We start from the raw sequence: 24,011 nt of genomic DNA on the forward strand, positions 1-24,011 counted from the left end.
AAAAAAAAAAAAGAGAGAAGATTGGCAGCAGTTGTTAGCTCAGGTGCCAATCTTTAAAAAAAAAAGAAAGAATCTTTAATTTATTTTGATTTTTAAAATAATTAATTATCTTAAAAAGATAAAAGTTTATCCCTACTATATATTGGATATGAGAATCCTTTCTTATTCATATGTATTTTGGGAGTAAAATGTAAATATATATCCGCATATTTTTTACTTTTAAATTCTCATAACTTAGTTGTTAAACTGGTTGCTGTCAGTACTTAGAGAGCAGCATAGGATTTTAGACTGATGACTAAGCTCCAAGTTACTAACTGGCCCAGGACTACTAGATCTATAATAGTCTGTGCCCACATTGAACTTTGGACTCTTAATATTCTGGCAGATCCCATGTGCTCTGGATGCCATCTTTAACAGCTTGAAGTGAGGTGGGGTCACTAGAATCTCCTCACAACAGGATCTAACTTGAATAGTAGAAGTGATATCTTTGAGAACATCTTCACTCTCCCTTGTCAGACTCCAAGACTGAGCATGTAGCAATCACTTGATGAAACGTTACCTTGAGGAACATAAATAGTTTCTGGTACCACATATAGCTTCCCTTTGGAAGCATTCTCTCCCTTGTCTGTCAGGCTGGGGATGTCTCTAGACTGCACTTAGTAAACCCTTGGTAGCTATTTGTTAATTGAACCAAATGGTCCCACTAAATCAATGGGAATCAATGTGCATTCAGTCTCCTCTTCCCTTTCCTATTTGATTTCCTTTACTAGTGCTTTGGGGAGACAGGCGTGTCCCGCTTTTTCACCAGAGTACTCTGAGTCATTAGGTCTTGAAGAAAGACATTTCAACGAGAGGGAAGGCTCTATAGATCTTCTACCCGGTGATGGTTCTAAGGGCCAGACAGTCTCAAACCCTGCTGGGGATGGATAGACCCTGCAGTGATTTCAAAGTCAGATTAATTTGTAACCCATAAGCAGTGACTGTCATGATGGGATATATTTAGGACATTTGTCCTGTTCATAAACAGACAGGCCTCTTGATTCTTGTTCAGGAATCCCAAACAGACTATATTATTTAAATCAATGCACTTTCAGTCAAAGTAATCGACCAAAACTATAAGAACAAACAGAATGTATAAAGATGCAAAAATTAAAAAGCACCAGGAATCTTACTCTGAGAGGAAGTTTCATAAATTCAATAATGTTGGTATTTTATGTTTCCAAATCATCAGAAATAATCAAAGATCAAAACTTAGAACTGTGATGAAAAATGATGGTACCAAAACACAATACGTGCTAGTTTTATTATTGGTCTTAACTCTTCCTGCTTTTTGGGCAGTTTGTTGACCATCCAAATGCAGCACTGTATTATTCAAGTCATCCCTTTTTGTCAAACATGTATTGAGTGCCTACTGGAAGGAAGATATTGGGTAAGGTGCAGCAATTCCTTTGTGGTAGAATGGTGACAGATTATGTTATCAAATTAAAAGTTTTCAACTTTTAATAGGGAGCCCTAAGTGCCATATACACAAATGTCACTTGATAAGTATTTGTTGACTTTAATGAAATTGACTGATGACGAATAGCACATGTAGGTGTTATGGGAATCATCCCAGGAAGCAAAATGTCTTTGTTGTTGCTGAGCAAGTAAAGCAAACACAGCAATGAGTAACTTGTCTTAAAATATGTGCTTGACAGTCTATTTATGACACATGATGAGCAAAATTATTAGCATCCTAATATTGAAGGGATGTCATCTACAGTTTGATTTTACTTTCAGCATTGTAAGTTCACATCCTCATTAATATTGCTGTTAATGTCTAAATAACATGGTGAAGACAGTATAGCTTATTGCTTGGATGGTTAGCTCCAATGACTACAATTAATATTTTTCCTGTGTCTTTAATTATTATCATTTTTTTCCTCAGAGTAAGTGAATGATGTTTGTAGTTGGCTTTGGTTTCTCTCAGAAGCAGACTCGAAGATATGCCTTAATTTGGGAAGTGATATCAGGACGCATTAGCAGAGTGGGTGGCAAAGTGACATAGGGAAGGGGGGAGCCAAAAGAGGGTACACTAATGAGCAAGTTACGAGGGAGGACAGCTAGGGGTTAGGCTCACTGAGGACCTCTGGAAATGGTGTGGAACATGCCTTAGAGCTGTCTCCAGTGAGAGGAAGAGAAAGCTGAGTTTTATTTCTTCCAGCTCCCATCAGTCATGGACTGATGGTTGTTCCCAGGAGCATAAACTTCTCTGCACTTCCAGTCTGCCCTGAAAAGCCAGGGAAAGGCCTCAGCCAGAGAATCATAGGTGCTTACAGCAGAACACCTGCATGTAGATGGATCGCGGTTGTCAAGAGTATATGGACAAAGAACTGGCAGCACATGCTAGCTTGGTCTTTTATGGATGTATATTTCAAATGTTGTTAATATAATTGTTTAAACTATTAAACTTTTGACTTGGAATCATGTTCTGTCATAATAAGAATAATGCACAGATATTTTGCACATAACTTGAAGTTTCTCTGCTCTCCAGGAACTTCCTTGACTTACCTGCCACTAGACCTAAAAACCTACTTCCATTTGTTTCCGCACTCTCTACTTACTCACGTTATAATCTGGGCTATTCCCTCCTCCTTCTTCCCTCCATGTGGCTATTGTCAATCTCTTTTAATAAATGCACTGCCTGCTAATTCAGAAATATTCCTCTGTCATTGATATTTTCTCTTTCTTGCATATTTAGTCTCTCAATCTCTACCTCAGTCCCTCCCATCTGCATTGCCATATGCTCAACTATCTTTCACCTTAAACAAGCAAAGCAACCAACCATCTCTGTCTCTTTTCTGCCACCTTCCTGTTACTAGCATCCTCTTCCCCTTCACAAGCAAACTTCTCAAAGGTTAAGATCACTCTAGCCTTTTTCTTTTCTCTCCCTTCTCTCACTCCAAGCTGACCTCTGCGTACATTCTTTAGTCCACTAATGACTCCCAGGTCTCTAAATCCAATGAGTGTTCCAGACCTCAGATTACTTGATCTCTGAGCAGCATTGACTATACATCACTCCCTTCTTCATAAAATGCCTTTGAAACATTCTTATCTCTAGTTTTTTTGACACTGTGTTCTCCTCTACTTTTGATTCCAATCCCTGTCTTGATTCTCCTTACTAGCTAATTTCCTGGCTCATTTTCTTTAATGAATTCTTTAAATGTTGGGGCTGGTATCATTTTCCTTCTTAGTCTGTATTCTGATCTTTGGTGAATTTTTCTCCTCCTTTGACCCCAATTACAGTATATAATAACAGTAGTAATAATAATAGCCAACATTATGGAACATTATTATCTAGCATTGTTCTATACCCCTTGCATTTCTTAATACTTAAAAGAACCCAGTGAGATGGTTTCTGTTATTTTTCTTGTTTTAGAGATGAATAAATTTGGTCCATAGAGGTTAAATAATTTGCCCAATTATTATTTAGTGAAACCAAAGACTCCATAATATGCATTTGTAGCCCAGAACTCCCCAGTTAGCTGCAGATGTAAATAGATAGCAAACACTTTTAGTATTACTTTCTATGTGGCTGTTATAAGTGAGTTTTATAAATTAGCTCATTTAATCTTTAAAACCAGCCCATGAAGTATGTATAGTTATTATCTATATTTTACTGATGAAACTGCTTGTTCAGCATCATACAATTACAAAGCATGCATGATCTGACGTGCCTATTTCTCCAAACCCATCTCATATGACTCTCCTGTTCCCTCTCTGTTCTCCTGCTGCACTGGGCATTTTTCACTTCCTCACAGGATTTACCTATTTTCCATCTCAGGATCTTTGAATGTTTAGTTTCCTGTTTGCTGCTAAGAGCTAAGTGTTCTCTTGCGTGCCTTCCCCTAACGCACACACCTCTCTAAGGTCTCAATAATGTATCATCTTTTTGATATCACTGAAATGTAACTTGATCAAGGAAACTAGGTCCAATCCCACCCTCCTTGTGCCACTCTGGGGTTCATTGATTGAATTCCTCAAGAGATATTTACTCATAGCCTATTATATTCCAGAAACTGTTCTGTTTGCTTAGAACACATCAGCAAACCAAACGGATTCAAGTATCCTTGCCTTCTTAGAGTTTTAATTTTAAACAATGTACATCATATTTAAGCGAATTACATGACCTGCTGGAGAGTATCATTATTATGGAAAAAGGGCAAAAAAGGAGCAAAGTAAGGGAGAGTCTAAAGTACTGGGAGTGATAGGAAGGTGTGATTCAAATTAGGGTATCAACTTGGGCCCACTGGAAAAAAAAAAATGACTTTTAAGCAAATATTTGTTAAATACTTAGAATAGTGCCTGGCATATAGTAGGCACTAGGTAGATATTTGTTAAATTAGACAAATAGATACAAAAATATTTAAATAAGTGAGGTCAGAGAATATGCTATGGCAGAGAAGAATGTCTGTGCAAAGACCGGGCATGTTTGCTGAACAGCCAGGAGGTCAGTGAGGCAGGAATGAGTGAGAAGAGTTGAAGGAGATGAAATAGAAAAGATAACAGGGTGTGCTCATGAAGTGTTCTGTAGGCCAATATAAGGGCTGTAGCTTTTATTCTGGGTGAGATAAGGAGTCATTATAGGGTTTTATGAAGAGGAGAGACAGAATCTGATTTGTGAGTTAAGAAGAGGTTGTGGAAAAATACTTGTGGAATGGCAGAGTAAGGATCTCTGAAAATTTACTGACCCCAAAAAGCAACAAGAGCAGTGGCAAAAATTATACTATCAACTTTCTCAGAACTCTAGAAATTAACCAAAGCCTTGCAGCTATTCAGAGAGCATGTATAAGAAAAACAGCTGAACATCAGTAAGAAACGTGAGTTTTGTGTCATTTTAACTTTCCTTATATTATCCCCGTTTTTTGCAGCTCCATACTCACCTTTAAAACCAACAGCCTTGCAAGTATGTCAGTTGTGAAAACTAGCAGCCTAGCAGCTGCTGGAGGGGGCAGCACAGGTTTAGAGCTTCCTCAAAAACCCTATCTCCAGGGAACTGCCGCTATTCGACCTGTCTACTAGTTCCTTGGAAGAGCTTCCTTTGCAGAACTGGTCTGAATTTTACCTGACTCACTTTGCTCTGTGTGGGCAGCTCTATCCCTGGGACATTTGCTGAAAAAAGTCACGAGCTACTGTTTGACATCACAGCTATTTTAACAGAGATACTAGTTGGGTCTAATAAGAAGCTGGCCAGAAAACTTAAAAGGAAAAATTGAGGGCTGAGATGACTACAGGAGGCTTTTAAAACCTCAGGTATATTCCTTGGAATCCAGAAGGCCGTGCACACATGCAGGGCTGTGCACATACCATGGAAAGATGTGATAAGGCCCTAATCTCTCATCTCTGTATGACATTGGGGTTCTGCACAAGCAGGAAATGAAGGCTAAGGCAGAGGTGTAAACTGTGTGCTGGAGTGTTGAAGACATACCCCAGTATACACACACACATGCATACACCCTGGTGAGTGGAGAGAATCTGATTTTCAGAGTTATATTACTTAAAATTTCCAGTTTTCAACAACAGCAAAATGATTCATGCAAAGAAATAGGAAAACATGATCCATATGCAGGAAAAACATGAATAAATCACAACTATCCTTGAGGAAACCTAGATGTTACATTTACTAGACAATGACTTTAAATAAACATTTCTTTTTTCTTTTTTTGCTGAGGAAGTTTTGCCCTGAGCTAACGTCTGTTGTGAATCTTCCTCTTTTTACTTGAGGAAGATTCACCCTGAGCTAACATCTCTGCCAGTCTTCCTCTATTTTGTATGTGGGTTGCTGCCACAGCATGGCTGCCGATGAGTGGTGTAGGTCTGTGCCCAGAAACCAAACGCCTGTCACCAAAGTGGAGCACGCCAAACCTAACCACTAGGCCATGGGGCCAGGCCTAAGCTTTTTAAAATATGGTCAATGAACTAAAGGAAACAATGTCAAAAGAATAAAAGGAAAGTATACGAGTATAAGAATGATATTTCTCCAAAGAGAAGATATTGATAATGAGATATATATTTTTAAAAAAGAACCACATAGAAATTCTGGAATTAAAAATTAACTGAAATGAAAAATTATTAGGGGATCTCAATAGCAAATTTGAATTGGTAGAGAAACTAATAAACCTGAAAAGAAGGTTAATTGAGATTATCCACTCTAGGGAACAGAAGAAAAAATAATGAAAAGCAAATTAATAAAGCCTCAGAGACCTGTTGGTATCAAGCATACCAACATAGGGAAGTCTCACAAAAGGCGGAGAAGAAGGAGCAGAAAGAATATTTTTTAAAATTATGGTTTAAATCTTTTCAATTTTGATGAGAAACATTACTCTGCACTTCCAGAAACTTGACAAAATCAGAGTAAACTCAAAGAAATCCACATAGATACATCAGAGTCAAATTATAGAACGACAAAGAGAGAATCTTGAAAACAACAAAGGAATTACTCATGATGTCTAGGGATCCTCAGTAAGATAAACAGTTGCTTTTCATCAAAAATAATATAGGCCAGAAGTGGCATGACATATTCAAAGTGCTGAATGAAAAAGCCTGTAAACCAAGAATTCTATATCCAACAAAACAATGAACAATGAAAGAGAAATTAAGACATTCCCAGATAATTAAAACTAAGAGAATTTGTCACTAGTAGATCTGACATCACCTACCCCAAAAAATACTAAAGGGAGTCTTTTAAGCTGAAATAAAAAACACTAGACAGTAACTTGAGTCCTCACAAATAACTAAAGTGCACCCTTGTAGGTAAATATATGTGAAACTTTTTTCTATCTTATTTAATAGGAAACTGCATAAACCAAGAATTACCTGGAGTTGGTGGGTTTAAGATATAAAATTGTAATTTGTCTGACAAAAATTCCACAAAGGAGTGGTGTGTGGAAGGAACTATAAGTGGGACAAGCATTAAGTTGGTATTAATAGAGTCTAGATCAATTTAAGATGTTAATTGTAACTCTCAGTGCAGCCATTAATAAAATAACACAAAATGTGAGAAAATAAACAAGAAAATTAAAATGATATACTAGAAATTATCTATACAACACAAAAGAAAAAGACATGACATATAAAAACACATAGCAAGGGGCTGGCCCTATGGCTGAGTGGTGAAGTTCGTGTGCTCTGCTTTGGCAGTCTAGAGTTTGTCAGTTTGGATCCTGAGTGCAGACCTAGCACTGACTGTCAAGCCATGGTGAGCGGTGTCTCACATAGAAGAACTAGAAGAACCTACAAGTAGGATATACAACTATGTACTGGGGAGTTTTGGGGAGGAAAAAAGAAAACGATGAAGATTGGCAACAGATGTTAGCTCAGGGTCAATCTTCCTAACCCAAAGAAAAACATAAAAAAAAAGGAACTCGTGGTTTTAAAAACAAATAGCAAATGGCAGGTTAATCTTACTTTATTAGTAATTACATTAAGTGTAGATGGACAAAACACTTGGATTAAAAGCAGAGATTGACAAAATGGATAAAAATGATTCATCTATATGCTGTTGGTCAAATACATAATAGGTTGAAAGTAAAAGGGTGGAAAAAGTTGTACCATGCAAACAGTAAGAAAAGGAGAACTGGAGTGTCAAAAATAATATTAGTCAAAATAGACGTTGGACAAAAATTGTTGCAACAGGCAAAGAAGGACATTTTAAAATGATAACAGGGTCAATTATCAGGCAGCCATAAAATCTATAAACATGTACTAATAACAGAACCCCAAAATACATGAATCAAAAATAGACCAATTGAAGGGAGAAATAAATGTTTCAACACTAAGCCCAGCTTTTAATAATGGATAGAACAACTAGGCAGAGGATCAACAAAGAAACAGAATATTTGAAAAACACTGTAGACCAATTAGAACTAACAGACATCTATAGCCCTTTCCACCCAATAATAACAGAAAACACATTTTTCTCAAGTGCACATGGAACATTCTCCAGGATAGATTATATGTTAGGTCATAAAACCAGCTCAGTAAATTTAATAGGTTTAAAATCATAAAATGCATGTTCTTCAATCACAAAGAACTAAAGTTAGAAATCAATTATAAAAATAAATTTGGAAAATTCACAAATATGTGTAAATTAAATAGCATACTCTCAAAGAGTAATGGATCAAAGAATAAACCACAAGTGAAATTATAAAATACTTTGAGGTGAATCAAAATGAGGACACACCATAGCAAAATTTGTAAGATGCAGCTACAGCAGGCTCAGAGGGAAATTTATAGCTCTAAATTATAAAGGAAGAAAGACCTCAAATCAATAACCTAATTTTCCACCTTATCACAATGAAAAGAAGTAAGAGTAAACTAAACTTAAAGCAAGTAGAAAAAGTAATAATAAATATTAGAGAGGAAAATAATGAAATAGAGAATAGAAAAAAAGCAAAAACAATGAAACCAAAATTTAATTCTTTGGCAAGATCAACAAAATTGATAATTTAGCTAGAGGGACCAGGAAAAATGAGGAAGACTCAAATTGCTAAAATCAGAAATGAAAGAAGGATCCTTAATATTGATCTTACAGAAATACTATATGGGAATACATTTGTGTTGCATTTGTATGATAACAAATTAAATAACCTAGATGAAATGGACAAATTCCTAGAAAGATGCAAACTGCCAAAACTACCTCAAAAAGAAATAGAAAATCTGAATAGACTTAATGCAAGGAAAGAGACTGAAATAATAATAATTAAAAAAGCTTCCCACAAAGGAAATCTCAGGTCCATATGGCTTCACTGATAAATTTTCCCAAATATTTAAAGGAGAATTAATACCAATCCTTCACAAACTCTCCTGAAAAAATAGAAGAGAACACTTCTCAGTTCATTTTATTAGTCCAGTATTACCTTGATATTAAAATGAGACAAAGGCAGTATCAGAACAGAAAACTGAAGACCAATATCCCTTATGAATATAGACACACAATGCTCAACAAAATACTAGCAAATCAAATCCTACAACATGTAAAAAGTTATGCATGAAAAGCAAGTGAGATTTATCTCAAGAATGCGAAGTTGCTTTAACACATGAAAATAAATTGATGTAATATGCCATATTAAAAGAATAAAAGGCAATACTTCATGATCATCTGCATACATGCATAAAAACTTAGTTGATTAAATCCAACACTTATTTGTGATTTAAAAAAAAAACACCACCACCTCTCTGTAAACCAGGAATAGAAAGGATTCCATTTATATGAAATTTCCAGACCAGGCAAATCCATAGAAACGGAAACTGAATTAGTAGTTGCCAGAGCCTGGAGGGAGGGAGGATAGAGAATGATCACTAATGGCTACAGGGTTTCTTTCTGATGATAAAAATGTTCTAAGGTTAGATAGTAGTGATGTTGTACAACTCTATACTAAAAACCACTGAATTGTATACTTTATGGAGGGTGTATTTTATATTATGTGAATTATATCTCAAGAAAGCTATTATAAAAAAATAAAGGAAGAGGGATGAATGAGTGGAAGTAGTATTGTTATAGAGAGATGATAACTTTAAAGAGTATTAACAATGGAGGAAGTCACAAGTCAGATTATAGATATCTCTGAGAGCCAACCAGACTTACTGTTGAAAGAGAGAAGTTGCAAATGAAACCAAGAATTCTGACCTGGAGGGTTGGAACAACAACCAAATATGTGCAATTGGGAAGGCTGCAAGTATGGTTGATCCTGGAGAGAAAAATCAGTTTTGTTTGGGACACAATGAGTTTGAGAAATCTATCAGACAGCCAAGTGGAGATGTCAACTAGATAGTTGATTGTAGGAGTCTAGATTTTAGAAGAAAGCTCTGGACTTAAAATAGAAATTCAAGAGTCCTTGAGTACATGAAATAAATAATCAAAAGTAAGTATAAATGAAAATAACCAAAAACTGAATGTTGGGCATTCCAGTATTAACAGGTTGGTGGAATAGGAGTGAAAGATTCTGAGAAGCAATCGGTCAGGTTGGAATAAAATCAAGAGATTGTAGTGTTCCAGAGACCAAGTGAAGAACATATTTCCAGGAGGAGTCTTCCCTTGTTATATGCTCTCATAGCTTCTGTCATATCTGTCATTGTGTATTTGTTTGATTTTGCAAAGTATCTCTCTTCACTAGGCTATAGTAAGCTCCATTATGATAGCAGAGGCTATGTCTACTTTAAATGACTCTGAACTAAGAATGAGAAGCCGTTTATTCGACACAGATTTATTAAGAATATGCACGATGTCAGGGGTTGTCCTGTGCTGGGGTTTTACTTTCCTGAACAAACAAAAATCCCTGTCTTCCTGGGGCTTTACTTCTAGTGGGAGGATTTAGACTAGTGCTATCTAAGAGACCTTTCTGTGATGATGTGGAAATGTTCAACTGTGCTATCCAATATGGTAGTGATAGTTATATGTGGATAAAATGTGGCTAGCGTAAATTTTTCACTTTATTTAATTGAAATTTAAGTTGAGATAGCCCCATGTAGCTTGTGTTTACCATATAGGTAGATATAGACAGTAAACAGTAAACGTAATAAGTAAATGAATGCATAGAGCCAGGGAGAGATGTGAAAATGTTGCACTTTCAAGTAGGATTGTAAGGTGGACCTCATTGAGAAAGTAATGAAAGCCCACTGCTGTATTCAGTTGCGTTGAAAGCCATACACCCAATAGTGAACCTCTGGAAACAACAAGCCTTACATGCATAATTTCAAATGGCCATCAATCCTTCACAAAAAGCTTTACATAAAGATATGATTTTACTCTTGCCAAATGTTAGAAATTTTTGCTTGAAAGGTCTGATTGCTACTGTGTGTAACATTACCCAGCACAGTTCAACTATCCATGATTTCATCCAAATATTTTTTGACAAGCATTTTAAGAAAATATTTTCTGCTTGCTATCTTCATGTCCTCACCATCCATTTACTTTCCAGTCCTCTTTCATTTGTTTTATGCCCTTACAATTCTACTGCAACAGCTAATTTCCAGGCTCTAAAGATCTTCTAGTAGTCAAACAAAAGAGCCTATTTCAGCATCTTTTAACAATACCACTTTAAAAAAAAGCCCCCTATTCCCTTGATTTCTACACTTTCCTTTTCTTAATGTCTTTTTATATATTTTTTCGCCTTAACTATTGCAGCATCCTCCAAACTGGATACATTGTCTTTAATCTCCTCTGATTTGGTTTTCCCCCTCTTATAACTGTAACATAACACTTCTAGTACAATAGCCTTGGACATAGCATTCTCCAGATCAAAGTCCTTCAGTGAATGCCCTGCTGCCATATATATAGAGAGAGACGATACTCTCATCATTTTTGCACATCAGGTCTTTTTTGATACAACCTCTCTCTTTCTTTACAACCTGATACCCCACCTTCTGTATTCATGAGCCAGGCAACTATTTGCAATGAAATTTTAAAGTAGGTTTGATTTTTATTGCAACCTGCATTACCCAGTGAAGAACAATTTTCATGAGTTAATTTAAACCCTTCTTGAAATTATTTATATGTTCATTTTGGATATCCTTCAAGGCCATTTATTTTTTTTCTATGAAGTATTTCAAATATTCAGAAAAGTACAGAGAATAATATGATTTATTCCGTGACCAGCTTCATCAAATCTTAAGACTTTGCCAAAATTGATTAAGATCAATTTTAAAAGGAGGGAAATGTTAGAAATACATTAGAAGCCCCCTCGGTACCCCTTGGAAGGTTATTCCTCTTTCTCTCTCCTCAGTAATAGCTGCTATCCTGAATTTACTGACTGTTCCTAAGGATCACACGTTCTCCTATGTTTAATGTACACAGTCCTTATTTTTCCTGTTATTAACCTCATGGTGTTTTTGCTTTTGGAAAAATCTATATAGAAGATCCTCTTACTTTTGCATATTATGCTGTTGGTATTTCTAAAACCAAAAATTTAGCTGATAAACAATTTGAGGTAACTCATGGTGGATGTTTCTATTAAAAGCTGCTTACTGTTCAACAGTTAAGGTTTGATTTCCGTTGAAATAGTGCTTTCTTTAAATACATTTTCCCCTTTTGCTTGACTTTCAGTTTCTTCCCTGGGAACCAGTTTCCTGGCCTTGAATCGCCCTCTGTCCATGAACAGTTTGGGCTCTTCCTTCGCAAATGACCGTGCCCCTTCCTTATGAGTAGCAACAGCTATTTTTGCCCATTGTTAATGTTGATGAAATATTTGGGGAAAATTATGTGTTCTGCATGAACTGTAATTGGAAATGATCTGTGTATTCAACTATAAAGCACTTAATATGTGGCAGGCATTGTGCCAATAAGCGCTGGGTATATGATAGTGAACAGAAATGTCACTGTTCCTGTCTTTTAGTGCATTTGAATCCTGGCTGGGGAGACAGACCAAACACAAAACAAAAAAACCAGTAAAAAAATATTAAGACATGAAAATAATGCAAATTCTAAAAAGTCCTATAAAAAAAGGAAGTGTCAGAGAAAATGAAAGAAGACTTACATTATGTAGTGGGAATAGTGAACCACTGCTCTGAGGAGAGCACATTAAGTTGAGATTTAAAGTCAGAGAAGCAATTAACTAGAAATGGAGGAGAAGAGGTAATAGCCAATGGGAAAGCCCTGAGTGAGGACAGTGCTTGGTGTGTCCACTAAATGTGATCAGGACTTGAGAGAGTAACTCCTGGTGCCTAAAATGCAGAGACTGAGGTTGCCACCAGAATATCAGTTCATTTGTTTACGCTGTAACATACATCTGTCACATGAATCACAATATTGTAACAGGTTTTAACAACACAGTTCAACCTTGTTCTAAATCCACGAGAAAACAAAATGTATCAGAAGATACTATGGACTGACTCTGATAAGTTAGTGTCACAAGATCTGAAAATAAACTATATTCATATCATTTCATGGCCCCTCTCCTCCCTCCCCTCCCCTTCCATCTCTTTCCCTTCCCTTCTCTTCTCTTCAGGAAAGCCAAATCATAATCAGAGATTGCACTTTGAATATAGAACCCTGAAAAGTTGTGTTAGATGTCTCAAATATTTTCAGTCATCCCACTAAAATATCGCTCTAATGCATGTTGGTTGTTTACAGCTCTGCGCATCTGTCCATATAGAAATCCTCAAAGTCTCATTGCCAAGAATCTCTTTCCCAAACTCAGGTAACTGTTGGGTATTCATGGTCAGGGTTTGCCTTGCTGATTTTCCTTTTTTCTGATAAGGATATAGCAGAAGAATATCCCTTGCAATGCATACATTCTTTAACTATGATTATGAAGTCAAATCATTTTTTAAGGTAACTTGGCATATCTGTGTTCTGCGTCTTTAGTTGTTGCTCTTATTGTTTATAGCTTTGAAGGTAATCTTATTTTTCTCTCTTTGGATTCTTAGCTGACACCTCCCTGCAGACACTAGGTACTGATAATACTCTCCCTTACTCTTTAGTTGCCACTTGGCAGCTAGTGGATATTCTTCATATGCTTAGCACGAAGATATTCACATGTTGTTGTCATCTCTCTTCTCTAACTTTGCTGCCCCAGACCAAGGAGAATAATTTCATTGCCTCTTTTTGGGTGAAGGCTATTTCACATTTTAATTTCTCTTCTCTGGAACATTTTAAATCAATATCTATAATGACTAAAGTGTTATTCAATTGTTATTGAATAAATGTGGTAGCACGATTGATTTGGTGTGAATTAGAAGAAAATACAAACTTGGGTTTCCTTTTCATAATTTCTTTCTTATAGCATATATAATTCAGGTCCAGGACTAGCTACGTAATTTGTGAGGCCCAGTCCAAGATAAAAATGCAGGGTCCTTTATTCAAAAAATAATGAAGAATTTCAAGAGAGCAAAAACAGAACATTAAACCAAGCATGGGGCTTTGCTGAGCACGGAGTCCTGGGCAGTTGCACAAGTTGCATGCCCTTGAAGCTGACCTGGGCAGGTCTTTGGGGCAGATGGCAGCTGAGAATTAACTTTATCAATATATTTATGTTTCAGATGATTTTTCTAATAAAATTTCATGAATACAATTTTTGGAATAAAATAGTATATAAAATAATAAAGTTGAATGAATATATTTATTTGGAACACTATAACTATGCTTTTGGTACAGAGTATTGCAGCAAATAGAAATATGTAGTTAATGAGAAAACACTTTTAGTTTCAGATTTATGATTGACTGTAGTATAAGGCTTTGGTTTAGCCTGAGGGCTCAGGAGCCAGATTGTTTGGGTTCTAAAACCTGGCTCTATCTGCTTTACCAAGTGTGGGTCACTGGGCATATTTTCTTACCTTTCAGTACATCAGTGTACACATACATTGGGGTGATAACAGAAAATCTGTCTCATAGGTTTGTCACGTGGATTATTATATTCCAAATCCTTTGAAAAGTAAGCATTCAAAGTCTACTTTGTTATTTCAAAATCCTTTTTACTTTTTATTTGTGCCTTACTGGATATAATATCTAGATTTAATTTACTCTTTCTTTCATAGCTGTGAATTAATGTCCAGTATGATAATGAAAGTATTTCATGATATAGTTTGTGTGCAATGATAAATTTGACAGTAGATGAGGCATTCAGCTCATGATGATAGAAATTAATGATGTATTTTTTGCCTTATAAGAACATTGAAAAGTTTTTTTTTTATAACCTTTTCTTTGAGCTTTTCTCCCAACACCATTTGGCTTAATTAAAATCAAAAGTCTAAATCATTTAGTTATTAGAGCAGTCCAGTTAATTGTGTTATAGTTAGTCAGTCACATAACTTTAGAATCTAATTCAATTCACTCTCAGCATTTCAAGCATTCTTAAATGTATTTAAAGGCGAGCTTGTTTGGAAGGAATCCATTGTGATGAATGTATGTGATTTGCTTCTACTTTTATGTCACCGAATAATACTTTTTATATTAAAATGAATTACATTTATTTGTAGTGATTAACAATCTGTTCTTGTGCTTTATTGAGAAGGTATATTAATTTACAATCTACAAACTAAATCTCCACCACCATGAAATACAACCTGAAATATTTAGTTTAAGGGTCAAATTTAAGACTATATCAAATGGTAACCATATTAACTATACTTTTTTTTCAGTACTGGTGGTAAATTTATTGTAAACTAGTTCACTTAAGATAGTTTCTAAGAAACTATTATTTCTGAGCAACATGCTTAAAACAAATTGCTGTAACTGGGTTGTCGTGATATGAAAGAATGTCCTGATACTTCTAGGCATTTAGTGTTTAGGATTGTGAGAACCTATGCAATAATTGAGCAATATAGCTATTTTTGTTATCTGTAAAAGTTGAAAACAAAGTAAAAAGCAATATTCCTAAATATCATGCAGCTTTCTAACCATGCCATGTACCTGCCCACTTTTCTTTCCTGTGATTCTCATTATATAATATCTATATTCAATCTCTTTTTCTCATATCAGACAGCATCACTGAAGTCTTCACAAATATCTACGTGACCAGTTTTGGCCCTGTCTCAGATACAGATATGGTGAGTTTTTCATTAACTAGTATTTTCACTTCATATAATGGGAAGTGAAGATGGGGATAATTTAGAATAAACAAGCATCTTTAGTGTTACAGAATTATGTATCTGTCTCATGCCTATTTAGTCTACTCCCAAATACGGAGAATTAGAGATGGTAATGTTTGTGTCTGTGGTGCACTGTTCCAGCCTGAGTGTTCAGATTAGCCCTTATATTCTCTTCAAAATTTGTCTACCTGGCTACAGTGTGGTAAACCATTGTTTAAATGAAAATAATTGTATTGCTGAGAATCTTTTTCTAGGATTAAGGCACTTGCTTGGACTTCCGTAAGTAAAGTCTATATGGTTTCTCAGACAACTGCTTCCTATAGAATGTGGTCATAGTCAGAGTTATAAAAGGAAATTTTCTATTGGCCTTGAGTAAGGTGGGTGCCTTATCATGCTATCTACATACGTACAATACATACATTCCGCATACATAGTAGGCACATATACATCAATCTAAAGAAAATTAGAATCTTGACATTCTTAGAGTCTATGGAACTGGTGTTTATGTTTCTTTAAAATGAGATAGATAGGAGAGGGAAATTGGTCTGGTGGGTTAGAAACTGGTGGGCTAGAAACATAATAGATAAAATAATCTTGATTAAGCGTAAAAATTTTGGTTATCAGTCTTCCATTTCTACTGCTAACTGTAGTGCTCTGTTATAGAACTTGTTGTTGAAATAATTTCTCATTCACCTTCCTTATTGCCCAGGGAGTGAGAATTAGAGGAGATGCCCTGTCTCTTCTTTGCCTGGTCTTCCTACATCGTATCATCCCTCTCCAATTTCTTTTCTTTCTCTGAGAGCGCAAGGAGAATGTTGACAAGTTTGAAGGTTTTCCATATGGAGAAACAAACAAAAGACAAAAGATTTTCCCTTTTTGCAGACACTCATAGACATTATTAGCCAATCTATTGGGACCTCCCTACTTTTTCTTTAGGGAGTAGAAATGCCATTTTTATCATTAAAAAAATCCTCTTTTTCTTCCGTCAGAGCCACTTCTTTGACCTCATAGTCCTTTTCTTGTATTGACTTGGATGGCTGAAATACGAGGTGGCAAAAGTGTGGGTATCCCCAGCTTTCAGGAGGTGATCAGAAGGTGATTGACACCAAACACTAGCAGATCTTTGAAGTTTTTGCAAATTAAAATGTGAAGATTTAAGTGCTTCTTTTCCCCCCTCAACTCTAGGCCTTAGACACAATGCTAGAACAACAGGAAAAATCCCGCTCTTCAATATAACTCTTCCCCCTCCCTTACAGTATCTTATGTTGTGACCTGAAATATTAATACAGCACTTTCCATAAGCCGTTAGAGTGCACAGGAGCTTAAAAAGATGACAGAGACATATTTACCAAGAGTGTGTATTCCAATAGCTATTAGTTGACTATAAAGATAATATTTCTGTGCAGGTTGTCTTAGTAAATACTCCCAAATATTAGAGACAGAGTGAGAATGAGCACCTAACTTTTGCATGGAATCAAGTGCAGAGTCAGAATTTTTTCAAGCACCGCATTGAAAAACTAGCAGAATATCCTATAAATGGTGGTTCTTATTTGATTACCTCTGGTGTCTTTTTCCAGCCAAAACAGAAAGGCAAATGATACAGGACCCCAAAATATCAAAGTTTTCAATGTTGTAGCTTTTCTGTTGTGAGTATTAGTGGTCATAGTTACTATATTGAAATTTTTTTTCAAAGTAATTATTTTACCTCAAAACAATAAACCCCAAAAATATACATATGTACATAGATATACATAAATGTACATATATATTTTTTTCTAGACATACAAAATATTTGTTATTTGGGAGTTTTAGGCAAACTCAGGTCATATATCTTTAGCAAAATGTATGAAGTGACTTTTTTTCAGTATTGGTAATGGATTAGCCTAATCTTCCACTCCTTTGTTTTGACCAGTCTTTGACATTACTAACACCACTTGAAAAGCTAGTAGCTTCAACTCAAAATGGGTTAAAACTTGAATGTTAACACCTGAAACCATAAAACTCCTAGAAGAAAACATAGGAGATAAGCTTCTTGACATAAGTCATGGTAATGATTTTTTGGATTTAACACCAAAAGCAAAGGCAACAAAACCCAAAGTAAACGAGTGGAACTACATCGAACTAAAAAGCTCTGCATGGCAAAGGAAACCATCAACAGGATGAAAAGTCAACCTGTAGATTGGGAGAAAAATATTTGCAAATCATGTATCTGATAAGAGGTTAATATCAAAATATATAAAGAACTCACACAACTCAATAGTAATTGAACCAAACAGTCTGATTAGACAATGGACACAAAAGCTGAATAGACGTTTTTCTGAAGAAGACAAACAAATGGCCAATACGTACATGAAAAGGTGCTCAACATCACTAACCATCAGAGAAATGCAAATCAAAACAACAATGAAATATCACCTTATACATATTAGAATGGCTTTAATCAAATATATTAAAGATAATAAGTGTTGGCAAGGATGTGAAGGAAAGGGAACACTTGTGCACCATTGGCGGGAATGTAAACTGGTGAAACCACTCTGGAAAACAGTATAGAGGTTAGTCAAAAAAATAAAAATGGGGCCCACCTGTGGCATAATGGTTAAATTCAGTGTGCTTTGCTTTCGCAGCCAGGTTCGTGAGTTTGTATCCCAGGTGCAGACCTACACCATTCATCAGCCATGCTGTGGTAGCAGCCCACATATAAAGTGGAGGAAGACTGGCACAGATATTAGCTCAGGGCTAATCTTCCTCAAGCACAAAAAAGAAGAAGATTAACAACAGATGTTAGCTCAGGGCTAATCTTCCTCAGCAAAAAATAAAAAATAAAAGTGAAAACAGAATTACCATATGATCCAGCAATCCCACTCCTGGATCTACATCCAAAGGAAATGAAAACAGAGATATCCGCACTCCCATGTTCATTGCAGCATTATTCACAATAGCCAAGATGTGAAAACACGATGTGTATATACACAGTGGAATATTATTCAGCCACAAGAAAGAATGAAATCCTGCCATCTGCGACAACGTGGATGGACTCTGAGGGCATTATGCTAAGTGAGATGTCAGACAGAGAAAGACAAATACTGCATGATCATTTACATGTGGAATTTAAAGAAAAGGTCGGACTCATAGAAACAGAGAGTAGAGAAGGGGTGGCCAGGGACTGGGAGATGAGGGAAATGGGGAGAGGTTGGTAAGAGGGTTCAAACTTTCAGCTGTAAGATGAGTCAGGTCTGAGGATGTAATGTAAACCATGGTGACTATGGTTGATAATACTGTTCTGTATAATTGAAATTCACTAAGAGAGTAGAATTTTAATGTTCTCACTAAAAAACTAATAAATAAATGAATTGATGGATGTGTTAATTAAGTAGATGGAGGGAGTCCTTTTACAATGCCTACATATATCAAATCGGCACAATGTACACTTGAAATATCTTACAATTTTATTTGTCAATTATATCTCAATAAAGTCGAAATTAAAAATAAGAAAGAAACTATCATCATTCAGCTACCATTTACATGCAGAAATTCCTCCCAGGCATTGTCAGAAAATTTACTTATTTTTACAAATCCTGAATTCTGGGAAAAATCAAGTAAAAAAACAAAATGCAAGAAAGCCTGTGCTACAGGACCATGTGCAGGTGAAGCAGTCCTTCTTAGGTGATAGTGTTTCTAACTGTTGTGTGCTTGTAGTCCTGTCTGTTGCTGTCATTCTTAAAAAATAAAATAAATGTTAATTAAGTTTATATGCAAAATTAAATAAGAAGAAGCTGGTAGCTGATGTTACATGTGCAGTCATTAGCAAAGGAACAAATTGAAATTTCCTCATGTCTGAATTGAACTGATAACTTTGGTTTCATCAGTGAATTTAGCCCAAGAACTTTAAAAACATTTTAGCAAGCTCAAGATACACTTTCTTATTTGGTGGGGGGGGGGGGGGGGGGCCATACCACACATTTTATAAACATTAACATATGCTTAATACCCTGAATTTTATATAGATTGAATTGAGGTGAGTGGGATTGTAATTGGCAACGTTTAAATTAAAAAGTCATTTACTTTGACATTTTAGTTTTCCTTCTCTATATTGGAGTGTATGTGTGTGTAATGTGTGTAATTGTGTGTGCATGTGCACCTTTATGTGGAAATATTCCCCGAAATGAAATACGTATTTGACGTCTCAGTAGGCTCTGAATGCTTGAAGGCCTTAGATGTTTTTCTAACTGTATGTTTCCCTTGAATCACCTAGCCTAACACAGTCCTATAGAATTCTCATTGGTCTTGTCAGATTTTCTCCTTTATTTCCATCTTTATTCACCTTGTGTACTCAGTCTTACCAGTAGTTTGTTTGGAGGAAGTCTGATTAATCGCAAGACCACCGAGTGGGCACCTACTTACTCTATCGTCAGAATCCAGTCAGAGGAAAGGATCCATAACATAATTTGAACAGAGAAAATCTAATATAATGAATTATTAACCAGTACAAGGTGGTTAAATAATAGAACAGGATAAAAGAAGACTCCAAGCAATACAGAATTAGCAATGCAGAAGGCAGCATCTACTTCTAGGAGTGAAGCGTGATAAACAAGGAAGGAACTAAGTCCTTGGAGAGAGTCCTTTCCCCCTGGGACCAAGATTCAGATCCCCTAGAGAGGATGTTACTGCTACAGAAACATGCCACTGCTGCAGGTAAAGAAACATGTGAAGGTACATGCGGAAACCAGTCCATGAGAGCATCCTGCCTAGTGGCTGAAAACTCACAACATGCTAGTCCTTTGAAATTGTACCAAAGAATGAAAATGCATCTGAACTAGAAAGAGAACCAGACAGAAAAGCCCTCTTCTCTTGCCGTGACATTGGAGTATTCCTCTACCACTTTGTATTGACCAAGCCTAATGTTGTGTGAGTTGGCATAGGAGCAGTGTTTACAGAATCCTTCCCTGTATCACAAAGAAGGAGAAAGGAGGATAGACTTGGAGCTGAGAATCAATACACTGATAATGGGTATACATAATGATGTGTGATATGGGGAGGATTTTGATTAAGAGTCAAGAGATAGTTGGATCACTCAACAGGTACTGTTTGATATTTGTCCAAATCTAAAGAAGATGAAGCTGAGGAAAATGAAAGTTGTGTAACTTATGTATATACAACACACACACACACACACTCATATTGTAAATTTATTGGAGTAGATAATGCTTAATTTAAAAACATGTATACATTTTGTGAAGACAAATGATTTGGTCTTCCTGATGATCAAATGGAGTGATTTTTAATTTCTATATTACTTTTTCTGGAAAGCAAGATAAATAATGCGTTAAAGTTTGAGTTTACGTTAGTATAGATGGCCAGGTCAAGAAATGAAACTTGGATGTGACACTAAAGAGAAAAATGTATTATGATACAGAGGGAAAACACACCCGTATTATTGTTACCCCTATGTAAAAGTGGATATGAAGATATCTAAGTCATGTCTTGCAGAAGCAATTTAGTAATGGGAAAAAAGTAAAGAATAAGTTTAATATCACTTTTAGTAGCCTAGGTGATAACACTCTTATTTCTATGCAGTGTGCATACTCAGTAGCAAGACCTCAACCCCTAAGTCCTCCTGTTCAGATCAGTGATGTAGATTTGTTGTGACATTAGCCTGAGAGGAAAAAGAGGCATAGCAAAAAGAATTAAGAACCAAAAGAACACAGACACACACACACATACATGCACACACTGCTGTCCCAGAATTACTAACCAGTGTAATTGTCCAAAGAAAGTTGCAGATCTAAATTATAATGAAAGATTCTAATTACAGTGTCTGCAATTAAGTTTAAAAGTCTTTTATTTCAACTTTCAAAAAATTCATGAGTAAATAGGTAATTATACTTTTGAATGTACTAGTAGCTGACAGTTGACAAAGTTTGTAGTAGGCATGTACATTTTAGTAATTTATAGCTCACTATTCTGTCTTCTGTTTTTTTTCTTTCCTTGGTTTCTATATAGGATGGATGGCTTTTCCCATATTAGTAAATGTTTTCACTGTGTATGCATATTCTTCAAGCGTAAATGGTATTGCTACCAAGCCTAGACTAGGAACCTCAGCTCAAATGATTGTCTCTTGCAGTGCTAAGTGTTAGGGTTAGAACTTGAACAAGGAAAACTTTGAAGTCATCTCAAAATTTCTGATCCAGAGTTTACCCTTATACTGTTAAGAAATAGGCAGTCAGGTAAGTGGTGACCTTGTTTTATTAATCATATAGGTCCCCTTGGTTAATACTTTTCCATCTTATGAAAACATAGAGTGCAGAAGCTATCGGGATGTTATGTAGTTTGGTAATTAACATCATAGGGAGGTTTAGAGAGTTATGAAATCTCAATATTTGTTCAAAAATCGACACTGGATTTATTTGTTAGCTCATCAGAAATTGTCATTATTAAACGTAACTAGATAAGGAAAACTGCTACAAACATGGCAAGTATTGTATATCAAAAGTAACATAATAATGTTTACTTACTTTAAAGCTAGCATGAAGAAGTTGATTATCAATTGATATTTTGGAAGGATATGAATTAGACTTGAGGAATATTCATTTATTCAGACAATATTTTTTGGCACCCTCCTAGGTTTTTAATAATGTTCCTCAAAATGTGATTCATGAACACTTGCATTGGAATCACCGGGAGTTATTTATTAAAACAATTATTTCTTGGGCTCCTACTATGATTTGCGGAATCATAATTTCTAGTTGTGGGGCATGACAGTCTGCATCTTAACAGGTTAAAGTATTTGACTTTATGCTGAGGGCAGCAAAAGGCCATTTTAGGATTGGTGGAGGGTAGGGGTTCTGTAGAAGGGATGGGACAGAGCTTGATTTTCTGCATTCCGGTAATTTGTATTAGTGGATGAGGAAAGGAAAAACTAGTTTGAAAGCAGTTGCATTCCAGGCAAGAAGTGATTGTGGACTGGACCAGGGTAGTGGTAGTGAAGATGGAAAGAACTGAAGAGATGTAAAAGACCTCCATGTGGTGGAATTCATAAGACTTGGTGGTCTGTTGGATATAGGGATTGAAGGGAGAAGTTGAGGATGAAGGTTTAGGAGATTGGGTCGATGGTGGTACAATTTACTGGGATGTGAAATACAGGAAGAAATGTTTTTACTTTTGGTGTTTAGGAGAAGAGTATTTATGTTTCAGACATAGTGAATTGGGATTTCTGTGAGAGATTTATTTGGAGCTGTCTGGGTAGCAGACAGGTCTGGAGCTCAAGAGAAGGGCTGAGAGTGCAGATGATTTTCGGAGCCATCTGATAGTAGTTAAAAACCATGGGCATACATAAAATTGGTTCAGGGAAAGAGATGAGAGTAAAATGGTCATCATACTTTCACAGAAACTCTAGAATTCAAGAGGATAAAAAAAATGCAGAGGAGACTGAGAAGGAGCAACCATGGATGTCTATCAAAATGCAGGGTGATTCCCTTCTCTGAGCTAGACTCTGCTTTGATCTGTAGCCACAGAAGTCAGAGGCCACTACCTTTTATTCCTTATCAGATGCAATGAATGAGATTCAGTAGTCAGATTATCTGTATCACTGACAGCCCTCTGTCAAGGTAGGATTCTGTATACTGAAGTTGCTATAATTTATTTGGTAATGGGAAGAACCCGTAGGTTTTGCCCACAGTAAAACTTCACCTAGAGAATGGGGTAACAGTTCCAGAAAAGAGTGCAGATAAAGGCAGTTTGACTAGTTTGACTCCATCCATTACCTTCCTGCAGGAGGGAGGGTTGTAGGAACCAAATACAGCCAGTCATAACTGTCTTGGCTTCCTTGAGAGGGGGCCATTCCTTACCCCCTCCCACTCATTCTTTTGTATAAACGAAATAGCAAACAACTACTATAACTTCTGAACACAAAGTGACTTTTAAAATAAAAATTGCAGAGATTGCATGTTCTTTCCCCAGGCTGCAAGGGTGGAACCTGTCTTTTGGGGAAAGCCGCGTAGAACTTGTTTGCCTTGATTAAGAATAATAGATATTATCTCTTGGTGTTACTGCCATACATTTTCCGGGAGATATCATTACACACGGATTGTTGGCAAACACAGAAGGTCTCGGATCCCATGATGAAGATTTTCCTAATGGTTTCCCACAATACCAGGAGAATATGGTTTTAATGTCAGTGCAGGAGAGCATTGCAAAAGTAGGGAGAAAACAACAGAGTCATATATTATAAGGCCAAGAAGAAAATTTATCATTAGATTAAGAACAAGGAGGTATTTGCTGAGCGTGGTAAAAGCAGCCAGATTGCAGTGGGTTGAGGCTTGTGGGAGGTGAGGAAATGGAGAAAGAGTGGAGGCAACATTTTTAAGCAGCGTGGTTGAGGATGGGAGGTGAGACAGAGGGCAGTAACTGTAAGGCATTCTAACTCTCCATGAGGCTTTTATTTTTAAAGA

The 24,011-nt window shown here is 36.2% G+C and overlaps 1 protein-coding gene across 1 annotated transcript in view; it reads left to right on the top strand.

The window, feature by feature from the left end:
• Positions 1 to 24,011, top strand: part of LOC124232976 (gamma-aminobutyric acid receptor subunit alpha-2) — a 127,411-nt gene that overhangs the window by 38,258 nt on the left and 65,142 nt on the right. The window contains exon 4 of the mRNA XM_046649955.1: positions 15,455 to 15,522. Coding sequence (XP_046505911.1) covers positions 15,455 to 15,522 — 68 coding nt within the window. The remainder of the gene's footprint in view (positions 1 to 15,454; positions 15,523 to 24,011) is intronic.

The sequence above is a fragment of the Equus quagga genome, unplaced genomic scaffold (assembly GCF_021613505.1).
Source record: "Equus quagga isolate Etosha38 unplaced genomic scaffold, UCLA_HA_Equagga_1.0 146_RagTag, whole genome shotgun sequence".
NCBI lineage: Eukaryota > Metazoa > Chordata > Mammalia > Perissodactyla > Equidae > Equus > Equus quagga.